The sequence below is a fragment of the Strongylocentrotus purpuratus genome, unplaced genomic scaffold (genome assembly GCF_000002235.5).
Source record: "Strongylocentrotus purpuratus isolate Spur 01 unplaced genomic scaffold, Spur_5.0 spur5_scaffold_17, whole genome shotgun sequence".
NCBI lineage: Eukaryota > Metazoa > Echinodermata > Echinoidea > Camarodonta > Strongylocentrotidae > Strongylocentrotus > Strongylocentrotus purpuratus.
The window spans coordinates 29,426,297-29,444,872 of NW_022145602.1; the positions used below are offsets into that span (position 1 = coordinate 29,426,297).

At 36.8% G+C, this 18,576-nt stretch overlaps 2 protein-coding genes across 2 annotated transcripts; both read left to right on the plus strand.

The window, feature by feature from the left end:
* Positions 1–1,170: 1,170 nt before the first annotated feature.
* LOC115925124 lies at positions 1,171–4,119 on the plus strand. Its single transcript, XM_030988356.1, has 4 exons — positions 1,171–1,908; positions 2,520–2,767; positions 3,370–3,498; positions 4,036–4,119. The coding sequence occupies exons 1-4, from the start codon at positions 1,602–1,604 to the stop codon at positions 4,117–4,119; spliced, it is 768 nt and encodes a 255-aa protein (XP_030844216.1). The 5' UTR covers positions 1,171–1,601.
* A 5,968-nt stretch (positions 4,120–10,087) lies between these two features.
* LOC105446454 lies at positions 10,088–17,650 on the plus strand. Its single transcript, XM_030988357.1, has 8 exons — positions 10,088–10,184; positions 10,378–11,311; positions 11,967–12,302; positions 12,694–12,905; positions 15,109–15,262; positions 15,840–15,873; positions 16,352–16,644; positions 17,403–17,650. Exons 2-8 carry the CDS (start codon positions 11,002–11,004, stop codon positions 17,462–17,464), a joined length of 1,401 nt encoding a protein of 466 aa, XP_030844217.1. The 5' UTR covers positions 10,088–10,184; positions 10,378–11,001; the 3' UTR covers positions 17,465–17,650.
* Positions 17,651–18,576: the final 926 nt, after the last annotated feature.

Below are 18,576 nucleotides of genomic sequence, written 5' to 3' on the forward strand. Positions count from 1 at the left end.
ATGGGCTATCTTCGAACTGGTCTATACTAGCATTGGCATACTGGGGAACAAAATCGTTGTTCGCTGGCAAAAGCAAAAGTTCATTTGAAAAAAAAACTTGGAATTTGTTATTTGTTTTATGTAATAATTGAATGCTAACAATGCTCGCGCTGAGCGGCGTAATTTTTATGGATCTAACTTGTGGATGTGTGTCAACGAGCGCCCTGTAAGAAGCGGTTAACTTCGGTAAACGTATTGCAAACCTTTTGTTTGACAGCAATTAAGGTAGCGGTTAGTCCCCTGGATGCGTCGGTGTTATTTGTCTGCCTAAATATTACCAAACGAGGCCGTTTCCTAGGGAACTTCTCTTACATTAATTACGATCTCTCAGCTTACCTATGCCGTTCCTAATGAGTAAAAGAAAATTAAATCTCGCTAAAGTTAATGATGTAATGAACCATAGTTAATTTAGCTGTGACTAAAAAAAAAAATTCAAAAACGATATAGTCTCCGAATCTGTAATTGCTAGATAATTATTTTCTTGTTTGGGGCAGGATTGATGAAAGGAAAGGAAATGAAAGGAATTTGGGCAAAGTTTTTAAAAGTCTTTCTTGTAAACGTTAATAAGTTGGCTTTCTGCACACAAAATAATGTGTATCCCTTTATCCATTCTGTTTAATTTTCCTATGTTATTTAATCAATGTCATTATCATTTCTTGGCGACCTTTCTTTTGTATTCGTTTTGTATTTTGAGTTGTTTGCCTAATGGGCCTTTCTGTCATTTGTACACCATTCTACTTGTATAGTTCTGGAAAATAAAGGAACTAATGAACATAATGCATTAGTCGTTTGTTTATTTCGTTCTCAATTAGGTCTGTTTTATTCGTAGTTGGTTGTGTTCCGCCGAGCATCTGGAATGTATTCGTGGTGAAGTCTGTGCATATTATTGCTTCTTCAGAATTTTGGAATTTGTTCAAGTTCATTTCCTCATTGTATTATATTGTGAAGGCTCCCTTTTCACCCTGGATCCTGGGCCCATTGAAACGTCGATTAAACTTTTATAATCTCTATATTCATCTCATGACTGAATATGATGAACAGAAGCTCTTTCATTTTGTACACGATGTGATATTAAATCAAAACCATAAATATTAATAATACCTCTTTTGTTTCCCTCAAAATTATAGGTTACCATCGATAGAGATGATCACAAGATACAGAGGTAATGTAGGATACAGATGGATAACACAACTTTTTTTTTCTCGTGCATTGATTTAACTGTTATATATATTACTCACCCAGTCTTCATTTCGCTGTTAAAGTGCTCTCATACATCTATTAAAACGAGAACTTACCGTTTACATATAAATACGAGTTGATACACAGTATTGCCCTACTGTGAACTTCATACTCATTGGACATGCAAGATTTGTATAGATCTTCTCCGCCTCACACGATAACAGATTTTGTTCCTTGTTTGTATTACTAGCTTTATATTTGATGTTCCCGAGATTCAGTCATTCAATAGTCTCTTAAAATAGAGAAACCCTTCTTTTCCACCAGTAGTTGGTAATCTCTTGATTTCATATTGTACAGCCGAAGAAGCCATACCCTTGGTAACAATGTCTGCTCTTGTCGATAATAGCGGAAAGCAGATAGAACTGGTGGACCTTGGTATAACAATGTCGATCCCACCAGGGGCTGTACAAGAGAGGGGCTCCTGCAAGATAACATTAACCAGTATACAAGATCCACCATGTATTAACAGTCAGGGGGGTGAAGCATTGGCCTGTCTTGGGATCAAATGTGAGCCTCCAAACATGATCTTTCACCAACCTGTTAAGATCAAGATACCACACTCAGCCTTCATCGTCAACCCAGATCAAGTGAAGCCTGACATCGTTTGCCGTTCATGGGATTCAGTGAAGGGTAAGTCAATTTGGTCAGATTGAGGAAATGAAACATTCTTAATACTGGGATATATGGAAAGTGATGTCCCGAGATCCACTTCTAGTTTGTCAGACACAACACATTAAATTACATCCTCAGCATACGATACTATATTTTGTCTACGTTTACTTTCCATGAAACACCAATTGAAAATAATGGTATATTTATTATATCCTTCTCCTTCTCTTTAAGAACAGGTGCATCTATATTGAAAATAAACCCAAAAATATCGTATTTTGGTTGTAGTCTTAGAACGCCTTCAAAGTGATCGCTCGGTTGGTAGTTCACCCTTTAGCCTCTAGGTATTGTGGTCATCCATAACGTAATGATGAACTATCTGCAATGCCTATTTATTTGTGGACATTTTCAAAAGGGGAAGGAGTGAAAGGGGTTTTCGTGCTCTTTAGGATGGTTACTTAAACATTTAAACCATTTAGAACAATTATTCTGGACAATTAAAGACCCCACTATGGATAAAAAATTTGGTGTCAGTTAATTAAGGTGTAACGCTTCAAAGAACAATTCGGCTGCATGGCGAAATAACATTTCTTTACAGCAAATGATGTTTTTTTTTTTATAATTGAAACCAGATCTACCGAGAACATCGAGAAATAGATCATCCAGCTCACCTGACGAACCACCATACTGCAAAGTGTACCATAGACATCTTGAGCTGTACATTGGTCACTGTGCTGAGTGGTGGGTTCTTCTTCCTCTTGAACAGCAGGTGATCCGACACCAACTTATGTGCACTCCATACATCCCAGAAGGCATACAAAGAGGCAAAGAGATTGAAGTTCATCTTCATGTGCATGCCGATCTTCCTGGCATAAATACGGTTTGTACTGTAAACATGTTCTATTAGTAAATTGTTAATTTACAGTTTCTGCTAAAACTACTGCAAATTTCCGGAAGATTATAGGTTTCTTTGTTTTAAAATCTGACTTTCCGGGGTTATTATGTGCATGGCCTCACAGTTTGCTTACACCAGACTTGAAGGGATTTTCTAGAAGTGTGATAAAAATTGCTGTACGCGGTAAAAAATGTTTTTAGACATAATTTCACTAAAAATTAATACTCCGAGCATGGCATGTATGCCAAAGCCTATACAATGCTGGTAATAAGCTGAATTTTCTCGGATAGTACCAGCATAAAGTACGGAATGACATCCTTATGTCTTCAAGAATCATCTATCCGCGTCTATGTTTTATTTCGATATGCTATCTGAGAAAAGTCGGGTGAACTCCCAATTTTCTCCTATCGATGATTATGAATTCTATGGAAATTAAATTGAATTATGATTGTGAAAAAAGTGTTTGTTAGTGAACCCCGGGTATACCCCAATGTTGTCAAGACAAATTTCCATGAGAACCCGAGAAACTTTCCGATTCATTAGGCCCATGTTTTACTTAATTGCTTGTCCTCTTTGCTTCGAAATAGGAAGTTCTACGTGATGAGAAGCATCAGGCGTACCGCGAGGCCCATCGTTCAGTCCCATTTAGCATCATATCTCATTCAGGTGACGTTACAGTGGCACGTGATTGTGAGGGGAAGATCGCAGAAACTAAGGTACGATAATCAGTTTTGTCCTTAAAGAGGAAGTCCACCCTGATATGAAATTGGAATTAATGGAAGCAGAAAATTAAAAAGAATAGGTCAGAGAAAGTTAAGCAAAATGCGATTGAAATGAAGAAGTTATGAATATTTAAATTTACGATCAATCGTACACAAATTGGCGAATATGTGACATATGTTGCGATATCCGTTCTCTGTATTTTCCTTACATAAAATTGCAATCATATGTGGACCCTTAATACAATCATTGCAAATATGTTTAACTACAATCAATGTATAAAACAAATCTTCTCCGGTATCAATATTGCTCTAGTTTTATTTCGTGAAAAAAAGTTAGAGTTTTGAGTGAGGGTTGCAGTAAGTTTTTATGTTAGATTTACGGTAAAGATAAGGGCTGGTTTAATTTTAGTTTTGGGTGCAGTTAAAGTACAACAATAACCTCAAATGTATTTTGTGTATAGATATAATGTATTTTTTTTTTTTTAAACTCCAATTGTTTTACCCGGCCTTCTATTCTTTTGTTGATCATAGGGTTCCGGTGCAGTAGAGGCCAGATTCTATTATGAACTCATTTTCATACGTAACAAGCTATGGGAGCTTACAAAGAGGTCATAAACAATTCGACTTTGATTATTTATTGCTTTGCCTCACTATTTATAAAGGCAAAAAAACTAATTAAACTGAGATTTGAACCCTCACGTCAACTCCAAAGTTCTATTAGTAACACGCTGTCCTTACCGATTGAGCTGACGATGATTTGATGCCAGGTTGATTTGTATAATTACTATCACCTTATTAACCACCCTACCGGATTCCACGTGCGCATGCGCTGGTTTCCTTTGCGAGTGCGCATGCGCAGGTTTACCTCGCGAGCTCAATCTGGACTCGCCGTGGTACGAAAAAATAAGACGCGCACGGCTCGGTGGGCTGGCTGAAATAATCCACTCATTGTTTTGTATGGTGTCTTCAACTGTGTTGTATCAGGGGGGAAAGAAACAGGTCCCCTTCGGAGAGACTCTCCACATTTCAGACTTTCAGAAACTCGAGTACACATTTAAAGGTTAATAACGAAAGAATAGAGTCTAATACTTAAGAAAAATGAAGATTCGTTAATTCTAACATATCCCACAAAGTAAAAAAAAATTGTCAATGTTCTCCTAGGCTCCATATTTTTAAATAAATTATTAATTCTTGTAGGTCTGATATATGTTGAAAAGAAGAAGAAAAAGAAACAAAGAGACAACCTCATTACCTAAAAATGATGTAGCAGGGACCAATATTGTCAATTCGAAATTATCGAGGGGGAGGGGTGGAAGGAGAGAGTTTGGGTGTAAAAATGTCAGAGGTAAAAATGCCAGAGGTATTATTATTTTCATATACGCCTGTAATTCTAGTTTTAAATGTCCTGGGGGTAATTTTCCTGAGGTAAATTGTCGTGGGGTAATTGTCCTGGGGTAACTTGTCCAGTGAAGTAATTTACCTGTGAGTAAATATCAGCAGCGATTGCTTGGATTTTTTTTCTCTTGGGGCCAATTGTCCTGAGGGTAATTGTCCGGGCGAGGTAATAGTTCAGGGGGAAGTCCGGGTAAGTCTACAATGTTTTTAAAATGTTTATCTCAATAACATAGAAGAATACCAACTCAGTTATGTTGGAGAGGTTCCAATAAACATGTTTTTGTTAATTTTAAGCATCTTTTAAGGCCCGGTCACACAGGGAGGACGCATGGGGAACGCACGGCCAGCGCATTGGAAATTTGCAATTTGGGCCAGTGCGTTGTCGTTCGCTAGGCGTGCGTCATCATTCGTTACTCGTTCGTCGAGCGCGCTGGACCAACGCTGGACCAGCGCTATGCATGCGTCGTCATTCGCTGTGTGCGTCGGGATTTTTTGAGCATGCTCAAAAACGTGCGCCGAGCTCGACGCATGAGTATACACGCCAAAGGCACGCCAGACATGCGCCGGAGCGCGCTAGACCAGCGCCAGACATGCGTGGAGCGCGCTAGACCAGCGCCAGACAAACGCGGAGCACACGCCCTGTATACGTACAGTGCGCTAGCTACACGCCGTGCATTTTGTGTCAGCTCGCTAGCTTTTCCAAAATTATGACAAAAGTTAGGCACACGTTCTTTTCCGATTTCCAATGCGCTGGCCGTGCGTCGTAGAACGCGGTGCATGCGTGGACCATTCGTCCAGCGCGCTAGCAACACGCTGTGCATTCGTGGAAGTTGTTTTCATGTGCGCTCTGTGTGCGCCCTGTGTGCGCCCTGTGTGCGCCCTGTATACGCCCTGTATGCGTCCAGCGCGCTATGCATTTGGTGTCAGCTAGCTGTATAGCTTCGACAAAAGTTGGGCGCACGACAACGCACTGGCCAAAATTGCAAATTTTCCATGCGCCGGCCGTGCGTCCCCCATGCGTCCCCTCTGTGTGACCGGGCCTTTAGACATCTTTCTTTCATTATAATGCTGTAAATCTTTACTGAATTCCTGAAACCCTGAAATCCAGGAAAGAATTCCTAGTAGGACACGTATTAAAATTTTCTCCTGATACAACACACTTGAAGATGCCATACAAAATATTATGACCAATTTCGGCCAGCGCGCCGAGCCGCGCCGCGCTATAGCCCCTCTTTTTTTAGTAAAAGCCGCTTTCTTTGGGCTAACGGATAAAGAGAATGAAGAAAATAAATAATGACATAAAATCACAAACTTGGATACGGAACCTCTTTTCTCGTTACTTTTCGGGTTTTCTTTCTAGAAAGAAAAAAATGTTTCTTTTTCTCTAATTTTCTCGTCCTCTAGCTGCTCTCTCTAAAGGAAATCCACAACCGAATGAGGAATAATGTAGTCTTCAAAGTGCGCCCGAGAGAGGACGAAACTCCATTCGACGTGATAACCATCACAATTACACAGTCTGGAAACCTAGGGGTGTCTCGTTCAATGTCATTCGTCATTAGATACGAAGGTTTGTTTACAATATGTAACTCATCCCGATATGGCAATACAGAGAGATTAACTATTGTTTCTTTTTTTTGTTTTCTTTTTTAGACGAGCAATGAATTAACGTGATATAATGAACGTTATTTTCGTCCACGTCTTTTTTCTGTTACTTTCATAAACTTGACTTAACATGAAAGCATTACTCGGCAAAATGAACGTAATTATCAGTTTCGTATAAATAAAACTTCGCAGGCATAATGTGAAATTCTTTAGTTATTAGGTTTTAGGAGAGTTCCTTATGAAACAAAATAATTTGATCAATTGGGACATACACGCGTTTAGAATTAATTGGTGGACATTACATATTCACCGATATCTATAATTTCGATTCATTTGAATCGCTTTCCTTTGTACATTTACTTGGGACAATGCATTTTTTATAATAATAATGATTTTAAAAATTGTCTTTATTTGTTTACATTTTCTTTTAAATCTCTATCATCGTATTCATGATTGCAGATGAAATCAAGAGTCCTGAATTTACTCCATTTATCCGGTAAGCGTATCGTTATCAATCTATTTACATAATAATGAATTTAAGTTAGATTAAGGTGCGTTACGATATTTTTTCCTCTAAGTTCAATACAATTTAGTCAAAGATATTACGTGAGACAAGGCCTGTTTTCTGAAAGACAAGGTATTCATATTCTTGATTTTGTTTTCCTTTCGTAGGAAGTTTTAATGTAATTTGGAAGATCATAAACATTTTATAAGGCAATAAAATGCAGGAAATGCATAGTAACTAGATTGAAGATACTGTTACATGAATTTGTTTTATAGACAAATCGAAGGAACTTCTCGAAATGATCTCCTTGATAAAGATGTCCAGAAAATCGCTGAAAAGCTTTCGATCGACGACTTTTATGACCTGGGAGTTGCACTTGGTTTCCAAATACAACAACTGGATGCAATAGAGTATAAGAGGCTGAAAGACAGACACGAGGCAATCTGTGAAATGTTGATAACATGGAAACAGAAACAACTACCACATCAAAACGTGAAGGAAGTGCTTCTGTCAATCCTAAAGTCTGCAGAAACAGAGGCAGAAAAGATGAATATGACAGGTTTGACTGTTTTTCATTTAGATTTATCAGCAGATTCTTAACACTCTTAAGCATACCAAACATAATTCCTCAGGACCCAAAATATATAGTACCTAAACTGTGTATAGATCTCTACTAATCTATTGATTTAGTGATACATTGGCCATCGTTTCTATGGGGGGCAGTTTGACGCCAATGATGATCATAGTCAGCATTAGTGTGACGCAATATTTTACTTTATTACAACATTAAAAGTCGCAGGCTTCTATACAAATTAACTTAATTACATTTCTGCGAGATGAAAAAAATGAAAACAACTTCCGCAAAGAAGGAGCAACGGATGAAAGAAGCGAGATCTCCATCTAACTTAAGATGAACTGTTTGGATAATGTTTAGGTTTTAAAGAATTGCAACGTACTATAAAAGCAGAAAATTCCGACTTTAAAGAATAGAATGAAACAAAAAGGTGAAGAAAAAAACGTGAGATATATATAATAATTGGCATAGCAACTGTTATTCTGCGCAATAAAAGTACTGCAACATATAGACTTAAATAGTTAGAATAAATTACGATTATAATGATGGTAATAACTAATAATAATAACAACTTCAACAAATAACAACAACAACTAAAATGATAGTGATATTAACTATTTATAATGATGATGATGAATAATATAACATAAAAGTTATAACGATGATAGAAGTGGTAATTGAAGTAGTGAGAATCATAAAGTGCGAATTTTTATTTATCAAAAATAAATTAGCCAATTATGGAAACAAAAAACATTGTGAATGAATATATTTAATACTATGTTTTCAAATATCTATTATTTTACGGTTTTTCGTTGAATCGTTTGTGATTATGCAGAAGAATCTAATTTAACTATATTTAATTTCTTTTTTAATGCAACAATGACGTCCTTTATATCTGGTCACCGTACTTCAGACATTACTTCAACCGGGTGAGAATCTTTTGGAAAATTAACCCATACCATAAATCTGACCTTAAACCTTACTGCAACCCTAATTAAAACCTCTAACCGTGACATTGTGTGTTTGTTTTGTTTTACAAAATAGTCCCAGGGCAAATGTTGAAGCGCTTAAAGTCAGAACATCAAGAAGGGAGCTTATCAAAGAGGAAGTCCACCTTGATAATTAGCTCGTATTAATAAAAGCCGAAAAATTAGCGAAACAATTTAGTGAGAGCTTGAGCAATATCCGATTGAAAGAGGAAAACAATGTTTCTTTTAATTTGTCACCAGTAATACAAAAATACGCAACATTGTGACGTATAAAGCCTAACTACAACATCTTTGAAGCATTTACTAATACTCACCATTCTGTATAGTTAGTGCAACTAAATCGCCAATTTACAGTTACATGCATATGGTTCTATTAAAAGGGTTTGTTGAGCTTATCTGATTTGTCTGTGCAAATACAAAAAAAGAGAAAATAGAGAGTTACAAGAGGTAATAACGTTAAATCTAAAGTAAACGTCTGCTATATGACGGAAAATAAAATTTCAAACATCTAAACTTGCATTGACCCTTCTGAAATTAGTAATATAAAATACAGTACAAGTGTTTTAAAGCTTAACAAAATTACCAAAAATATAAAAACGTAAAATAAAGGTATCAGTTCGGACCCCGTGTCAAGGGGCTTACGTGTCTCATTGATTTGATTTTCAATTATGCATGGCTTATTTTTTTGTTAATATGTTTTGCTGGTTGAGGCACTCGATCTTTCCTACTGCATGTCAAAACTCCGATTGACAGGATTACAGTTACTGCAAAAAGCAGATCACTAACCATAAGTCAAGATAAGCTTCTATTCTAGTATATTGAACGACATTTTTTCTCAATATATTTAGTGACATTTCTGACCAAGACTTGCTCAAATTGGCTCGACAAATTCAGTGGACGGACTTCATGGACATTGGCACAAAGCTTGGTTTCAGTCGGAATAAGCTTGAGAACATCAAACACAAGACATTGCGGAATCGCAAAGACGCTAACATCCAAATGCTCTGCATGTGGAAGGCATCTCAAAGATCTCTTCCTGAGGCGACTGAGACGTTGAAGGGCATTTGGGAATCTGTCTCCTTGGCATCTACGGCTGAGAATACAGGCAACTGTTCTTATTTATTTTTAATAAATAATAGCTCTATGACTTGTATACATCGTATATTATATAATTGGTTGTTCTAATCGAATGTAGAAAAGAACCAACATCTTAACTGAACTTTGTCTTCAATGGAATCATACGATTGAAATGTTTAGTGGTATTAAAACAATGTGGTTTTGAAGCTTCGGTGGACTATTAGGGCTTATAATGTCATTCGTAGCAGTTATTGTTGATGTGTCAAAAATCTGTCTTACGAGATCAGACGAAATAAAGCGAAGCCATCTCCACACTTACTAAAACATAGGATATAGGAGAAAACAATCAACTTAAAGCAAAGCCTCAGCAGTCATGACTACTATGACTGTCATGACACACATGCTATTCAATATTTATATATTTTTCTTTCAGACGGAAGCTTGCGTATGATCTCTTCGGCGACTCCTGAGAAGAGAGCTAAACCAAGCGAGCCTATAGAGCCTGAAGATATGGATATCATTACAATATCAGAAACAGGTAGATAACAGAAAAATATCATCATATGATTAGGACAATGATAGCATTATATGCACACCCTTTGTATCACACAATCCCAGTTGGCATGATAAATACAAAAATAATTTTAAAAAATCAATATCAAATATACATTTTTATATTAGAAAATTAATCTACTTCCTAATATGTTTTTCATCGTTTGATTTCGTTGCAGAGAGAGATGAAATTAATGATGACATTGACCAATGTGGGGGTACACCAAACACAGAAGAGCTTTGCAACGTCGCTCTACCAGTGAAAAGTCTGCCATTAGTATGTTCACTTGGGAAAGCCCTTCGTCTAAATGATGACCTCATTGTTGGATTCATCGAGCTACCCAGTTTGTCAGTACTCCATAAGATCGCACGACAGCTCGTAGACAGTTGGTGGAATAGTTTGAAAGAGGAAGGAAAAGAAGATAAGTTTGCTAAGCTTCTCTCTGGGTTTAACATCCCAGATGTCAAAACAGGTTTGTTGGAATCACAATGCTGAGTTCAATTGTGATCTTTTTGATAAGGAGATTTGTACTCTTGAAAAGAAAAGTTTCAACCTCAAACTTGTATTTCAGTGTTTTTTTTACACATTTCATTTATTCCATTTATTGCGTTAAATCAACAGGATGAACAAAAGTACATATTATATTTAGTAGGTAAAATTTTTGAATTAACGTGTATTTACAAATCATGGACATTTGTTTTGGGTTTTTTTTTTTACTTGTCCTTAAATTCATCAATGTTTTCCAGTTTATTTCATTTTTTCAGAGTCCTTCAGTGTCCTAATTCACCACCATCATTCTGCTATGTCCATTAAAGTGGATATTTTCCTTCGCATTGACATATGCATTTTTTCAGTGTCCACAGGCCGTGAAGAAATCTCAAAAGCCATTGGATCCAAGACAGACCTACTGGACTTGTGTCATCGTCTGAGTGTTAAACCTTCTAGCGTCTTGCCGATCATGAGCACATTGTTGACCTTCCCGCCTCACGTGATTGGCCGTAGTGCTCTGAAGATGCTTAAAGAGTGGGTACATCAAGGTGGAACTAGGGAGAGGCTTCTCGAAGTTGCTCAGGCTTTCCGTTTCAACGATGCAGCAGTCAAGATAGCAGAAGGTAATGCCAACTCCACTGTGTTACACATCACATTAAATGATGGAGTCCTGCTTGATAAGTTGAAGAAACAAATATTTTACAGTACATTATGTTTACTTATTATTGCCTTATTTTAGATATTTTAGAGAAAAATAATTAAATCGACAGGAGCCTGTGCACCTTAAACTTCTATTCAGAAGGTGTAATCATAAACTGAGTTGCACGACGAGGAAATGCGCAATTGAAATGAAATGATCCCTTTACCAGTTATCATTCAGACCTAAGAAGTGCAGTATACCAACAAATTAACTTGTCTGAATTTTGCAGGAACATCTCAGAGATTTTGCCAATGATTTATATCTTTTAAAACATTGATCATACTTTACTCAATACTGCAGAGTTCTAGGAAAAATAAGTTTGGAAAAGCGAGATTACTATTATTATCATTTTGACTCGAATCAAATCCTGATTAAAGATGATCGTACAATTTGTATTCAAACCGCTCCAAACATACCTTATTGTACCCTTGTTTCCCAATCGCTTTACAGTAATAACAATCAAAAGGGACTGCCTTGGATTAATCGGCACAACTTAATCTTTTCTTAGTTTGATAGGGGATTTTCCATTTTTCGTTTCCTTTTAATTTCAATGGTTCGTTTCCTTTTAACCTCTTTAGCCATAAAATGCCAACCAAGCTATTTGCCTTTCATCTCGCATGGCATCATTGATCACAAGGGTGGAGAACTGACATTTGATGAACTTGGTATTGTCGTATCTATCCCTGAAGGAGCTATACCTAAAGGGATGAGATCAGTTTTAACTCTTCGCGTCCAAACTCATGATACTACTAAGCTTCCTGTACGGGAGGGTGAGGTAGTCATTACTCCAGTCGTAGAAGGTTCTCTGACACAAGAACTGCTCAAGCCTGCCACGGTGGTATTACCACACTGCATCACTCACCATGAACGTAAAGACGACTCTTCTGTTATCTTGTACACAAGAACAGGACCAGGTACAAAGTTATCGACATATATCTATTCTGTTTTCTTGAAATAAAAAGTAAATTTCATAATTTGAAATTTGAATGCTTATAACTTGACAAATGAGGTGAATAACTGATTTCAAATCCCAAATATTATCATCTTCCCGTCATGAAAATCCATTTTTCGAATGATAAGCTGGTGTAAGCTAATATTGAATGATTTCTCAATAATAAAGAAAAAGTACCATTTTGCCATTTGAATCAACTCGCTGAACAGAGTTTGAATTAAGTCAAATATCAGAACATGAGTGGAATTCAATTCCTACTTTACTAATCATCAATATTGCTCAAGCCTATATTATCAGGGAGTAAGAAAATATAATCAATATTTTTAAATCTTTTTTTTTTCTTTAATCCAAAGGAAAGTTCGGTCGTAGGACCTTGACTCCGTCACCAAGCTTAAAAGAAAAGATCAAGTTTCGTACACGTCATCTTCAAGTCTGGGCTCTGGCATCGACTGATCTTCAAGGACTCCAGCTGAGATGTGTAGTCTTCCAGCCTTTGTTCATGACTCCTGCAGAGAAACCAACTCTACGTGTGTACATACTTCATCCATATAGAACCTATATAGAGGTATTTATATCATGTAACCTAAATCTATCTATTACGGATACCATTTGATACTGTAATTATTGAAAGGTGCCCCTGTGGACTATTTAAGCTATGAAAGGCCTTTGGTAACGCTTTAGATTTCACCAAAGAACGTCTTATTACAATTTCGTTCAGACTATCAGACTACAATATCAGAGCATAATTAATATTTTAAAAAGAGGGGAAGGGAAGGGTGAGAAAGTGGTGAGTCTTGGGGAGGAGAAAAAGTAAGGAGGGAGAATGAGTGGGAAGGAAAGTAGAAGGAGGAATGAGATGGATAACTAAACAAAAACGGCGGGAAAGAGGGAGGGATAGGGGTAAGGGAAGGGAGATGATGGAGGTGAGAAGGATGGATGAGGAAGGGGCGGAGGGGAGTACGGATGGAGAAGTAAAGTGGAGGAAGGAGAGGAGGAATGAGATGGGAATGGAGCACAGATATATAAGTGTGTAGAGGAGGGAGGCAGAATAGAGAAAAGGAAGAGATGAGTGTAAAGGCGAGAAGTGGGCGGGAGCTGGTCGAGGAGCGCAAAGTGAATGCAATTTTGTTTCACTAACGTCACTTCGTGAAAACAGCGACGATATGATTGTTCTGGTAAAGGTATTCTTTCGAAAATGCACTGTATACGATTGTAATACACTGTTCCTTTTAATACAACAATATTGCTTGGGTACATAAAAGGGCAACGTTCATAATTCCAGCCTTGCCTATATACCAGAAATTGTAATGATTCTATTCTGCCTACGTAAATGGATACTTTCTGTTTTAATTATAGCTTTGTCTTGGAATACGGGATAAAAGAAAAAAACGTAGTCTGGAGTAGAGGACTACTCAGATAGCATATATTATCAGAATATATGCCAAATGTGTTATTTCATGTGACTATACACATTGCTGTTTGTCCGATTCCAGGATATAATTAAGATGGAGAAGAGTTCTTCTGTACCCTACAGCCAAGTCTCGAAGGAATTCAGGTTCTGTATAGAGTCGACAGCACAGGATCTAAAGATTTTGTTCCACGACGGGATGAAAATTAACAAAAGAATGGTAAATATGTGTAATTCTTATTTCATATGGGAAGTTGAAGAATAATGGTGGAATTAGGTGATGTACATTTTAGAAGCTGAATTTATATTCTTTTACACGCCTACCTAATTTCAGATATACATGTAGTTTTCAAGAAAGGGAATATCTTGACATGATTTTTTTTCAATGAATGCAACAATCACCTACCTCGAAGGTACATTTTGGGAAAATAGTCATTGAATGATCAAACCTCTTCCTTATTTCGAAATTGGATCTCATCAAGTCAAATATATCCACTCTCTCTCTCTCTCTCTCTCTTTCTCGTTTGACTCTCAAATGTCAATTCCGCAAAGAAATTTGAGGACACGCAGGAGATTAAAATAAAAAGACAGGATCTGTGTACTTAGAATTGAGTATGCTTTTCTATGTTTCTAATTTTACATAGACATCGGATTTAGGCGAGTACTGTTAAAAAAATAGACGATATGTTGTTTTTTTCTTATTAGTTTTCATGGTAATAGACAGATCTCTCTCTCCCTCTCTCTCTCTCTCTCTCTCTCTCTCTCTCTTTATTACTTCTTTAACTTGGTAATTACTCTTGTGATTTACTCTTGGCACTTAAGACCTGAATCTACTAGTTGATTCAACATTTCTCATAACAAAGCGAATTAGGAATGTACTTTCAAACAACGCAATCTACGAGAATGATAGGTCCCAGAAATCATACTACAGATTTGTTAAGTTATCACGATAATAGACCGATCTTTTTTCACTTCTACTCCTAAGTAAAAACAAATGTAGCTGGTTAAGATTTACCCTCGGCATGTTAGCCCTGAAACTACTTGTAAAAGAAGCATTTCCTATCGAAAACGAACTCGGACTGTTAACACGCAGGCTGCGTGTAGTGTGTGGATCTTTTCCCCAAAATTATGCTTGTATAATGTATACGGCATACAGCCAATGCGATGCCTATCGACACGCGTGACCGCATCTCAACGTTATACGCGCCAGTGTACCTGTTGGGTGTAAAACTGGTAATTTAACATTTTATCTTATTTGTGTTCATCATCTTTATTATTAAATTATTATTGTTGCGTTTGTTGTTAATGTTATAATGAGTATTTGTATTATTTTTATTATTTCCCTGCAATTCGAACCAAGGTACCCATCAAGGGGATACTTAGTGGAAAGTGCAGCCCTCTGAACTTCGAGCTTCAGTTCTCTCCTAAAGAGAAAGGAAAGAAGAACGTCCATATCGACATACGACAAGGGTCAGCAACACGTGCAGAAAGAGAGTATATCATTTCAAAAGAAGGTAGGCCTATATTAATGGGAAGTAAGATAGTTTGTGTATTTCACTTCATCAAATGTAACTAGTTAGCATTGTTGTAACTAGTAACCTAAGCGAAAATACAAACAGTCGTTTCTATAAATCTTTGTTTTCGCTTCATTCAATAAGAATTACTTAGGTTTAATTATAGGTTTAATCAGGTTGAAGGTTAGCGCATACTAAATGTCCTTTTTTTAAGGATAAGTGGAAAGAGATAAAGAATTATGTAGAAAATACATGTACAATAAATGTCAGACCACTCCTTCTTAGTTTAAGACATCAACAAATAGCTGTGGGTAGACCCGTTCGGATCTAAATTTTGTTTGTAAAAAAAATTCTTCTCGTATTAACCACTACCCCCCCCCCCCCCCCCCCCCCCCCTGCGACGTGAATATTGCATTTTGTGACACTTTTCAAACATTATAAACGAAACCATTGAGTTATGATTATTTTCCCTCTAATCACATCCTTTATACTAAATTTATAGCAATTCCGAATACTGGAATACAAAAACAGATAAACGCCTTAGTCCTATTGTATTACATTATTATGTTTAATGCAGATGAACCGGATTATGCAGTCGATCACACAGATTCGTAAGTAAACGAGTATCTTCATCCATAGATGTATCGCCCAATCTTGTAATAATAAGTAATGCGTGAAATGTAATACATGTTTATCATTACAAAAATACTTGTCAATCTTAGCATCAAAATCATGGTATAGAACTAAATTATAACGGTTTTTTGAGAATGGACATGTAACCAGGCTTATCTTTTCTAACGCTCAGCCCATGACTAGAAAGTTTTAATAACCTGTAATTAGTATGGCTACTGATCGACAACCAACTTTTGTCAGTCGATTCTCGGTCTGTAGATAAGGGTGGTTTATCTAAGGAAATGTACCAACCATCCATAAACTTGTATTTCATTTATTTATATTTTTGGCATTTTTTTCTCAATATGAGTAACAGATGGACATGATGACGTAATTAACCAAATTCGCAGCATTATACATTTCGATATATTTTAAAATATGATTTCCCACCAAGTATCATTATTTACTTACCTACAGGCAGGGGCGACGGCAGTATGTATCCAACAATCTCCTCGAGATCCTGGCAGATATAATCCATACACCAAAGGACTTAAAATGCCTTGGCTACCAACTTGGCTTCTCTTACTCAGCTGTAGAGAAATACAACGACCTACCAGACTTGTCATTTGATAGTGTCTCAAGATTAGGCTTTGGAGAGATGCTTCGTGACTGGAGACGGAGAGTTCGACCTAGTGATCAGTTGGATGAACTTCATCTGGCATTGCAAAATGCTGGATTAGGCCACACAGCTAAGGTTATCCTACCTGAACGTAAGTACCGTACTATATTTTCTCTCCCCCCCCCCCTTGTAAAACTATAGCGTATGATATTTCCTTGACGTCTTGCAGAGTTTGGAACAATAACATATTTTAGAACTCCCTTTACGTATACGTATAGCATATACTTTTACCAGATACGAAGGCACTTTGAAGCAATCTGGTATGTATTTCGAATACTTCCCCATTATTGGTAGTAACCTAATACACACCGAAAGGGGCATAATAAGTTGGGGAAACAAATGTAAGCACTAAGCAAGGATGTAACCTGGAACTTCTCATATGACAGTCCAGAGTCATCAATCTACCAGTGATTCCGTGTATACAAAGGAATGGGAGCTTTAATTTAATCCCGGGCGCCATTTTTCTTTTTGTAAGAACAGCAGCAAGGAATGCTTTGTTCCGTTACCGCCAACATTGACTCGCCCCATACTCGAAATATTGTATTTTATTTGTTCTTTACTCTTTAAATGAACCGTCAGATTGTTTGGATGTTCTTTCTCCTTCACCATTTTCACCATTCCTTTAATTATAACCCTCAATTAAAATTACCTCCGGATAATCCAATTATTGTACTTTCTTTCTTCTTCACTTTTTGTTTTATATGTGAACCGTCATTGAGTAGGACCACGAGATATTATAATTCTTGAATGTTCTTCCTTTCTCCTCTATTTACCTTTCTAAATGAACTATCAATGAGTAGCACATCCCATTTGTTTTCTCTTCTACACAATTTTTATGTTCGTTATCAGTGAGTGGCACTTCTAGGAGGTACTTTGAACAGGTCAGAAAAGCATGGGAGTCGAAGAAGTAGGCGACCTTGTCATTGAAATGTTTATCATCATCCCACGACCAAGAGGGGATTCACTTGAAGTATGCATTCAGCTGAGAAGCTTACATCTTCAGAAACATGTATTCTAAGTCAGCATGATCCTCAGCCTGAATCTCGAAGTTGCTTTTTTTTTTGCTAGCCAATGCTACTGGGAGTCATGTATTTAAGCTACATTTTGATTATCCTTAATGATCAAACGGAAATCCAACCTTGATATCTAAACAATATAAAAGAAAACAGAACAACCAGAGAAGCAGGCTAGTGGAAATCAGACACAAAATGAATAAGTTATGATTATTTGAAATTTATAACCACTATACGTATAGGCACTTCAAAGTGGCTACAAAAAATGCTCTCGAAATACCCTTATATAATTTGGAGGTGACTTAAAATTTCGATTTCGAATTTACGACTATTCGGATACACCCTACAATCGAACAGGCCCAATAACATCTACACAGTCTCTTTTTCAATGCAATGGCATGACCAGTACTCATGTCTCTTCAAGATGTATCGAACTTGGTTTAGTGGTCGTATTGGCTACAATAACATTCGCTTTGTTTGTTTGAAAAGTGTTTCAATTCTATCGCCGCAATAATTATGTGCGTAGCATAACAACTACTAAAATTATTTGCCTTATATCAAAATTGCATGAAGCATGCTTCAGTGTACTTGCTGAAACGATCATTTCGTTAAGACAATTGATAACCCCAATAAACATTGCCTTATTGTAAACTTGTTTCAGTTATATTCTACTACAACTATTACACACACTGTTGCTCATAAAGTTGGATTATTTGTTTTACCCCAATTTATGGAATGATATCGAAAATGATTTATTCCTAATAGATCTAGATAATAGTTTACATTCTCAGATTTTATTGAATAATAATTTGTAAGTGGTTGTTTTGCGTGACTGCTTAATCATATGTATGCTACTATGCTTATCAACTACGGGACCTACGCCCTTAAGTCATAACTGACACTAAATGATGATTAATGCCTCACAAAGGGCAATAATAATAGCACATCGACACGGTTTTAATCCTGGGGCCTCACAGTTACGAGGCCATTACTTTGTCACTGAATCACGA

Excerpts from the sequence above, each read along its gene's own strand:
- LOC115925124 (XM_030988356.1), top strand. The coding sequence starts at position 1,602 with ATGTCTGCTCTTGTCGATAATAGCGGAAAGCAGATAGAACTGGTGGAC. Across the intron at positions 1,909-2,519 it reads TTCATGGGATTCAGTGAAGG|ATCTACCGAGAACATCGAGA; the intron begins GTAAGTCAATTT and ends AATTGAAACCAG. Across the intron at positions 3,499-4,035 it reads GGAAGATCGCAGAAACTAAG|GGTTCCGGTGCAGTAGAGGC; the intron begins GTACGATAATCA and ends TGTTGATCATAG.
- LOC105446454 (XM_030988357.1), top strand. The coding sequence starts at position 11,002 with ATGTCCATTAAAGTGGATATTTTCCTTCGCATTGACATATGCATTTTT. Across the intron at positions 12,303-12,693 it reads GTACACAAGAACAGGACCAG|GAAAGTTCGGTCGTAGGACC; the intron begins GTACAAAGTTAT and ends TTTAATCCAAAG. Across the intron at positions 15,263-15,839 it reads GTATATCATTTCAAAAGAAG|ATGAACCGGATTATGCAGTC; the intron begins GTAGGCCTATAT and ends TGTTTAATGCAG.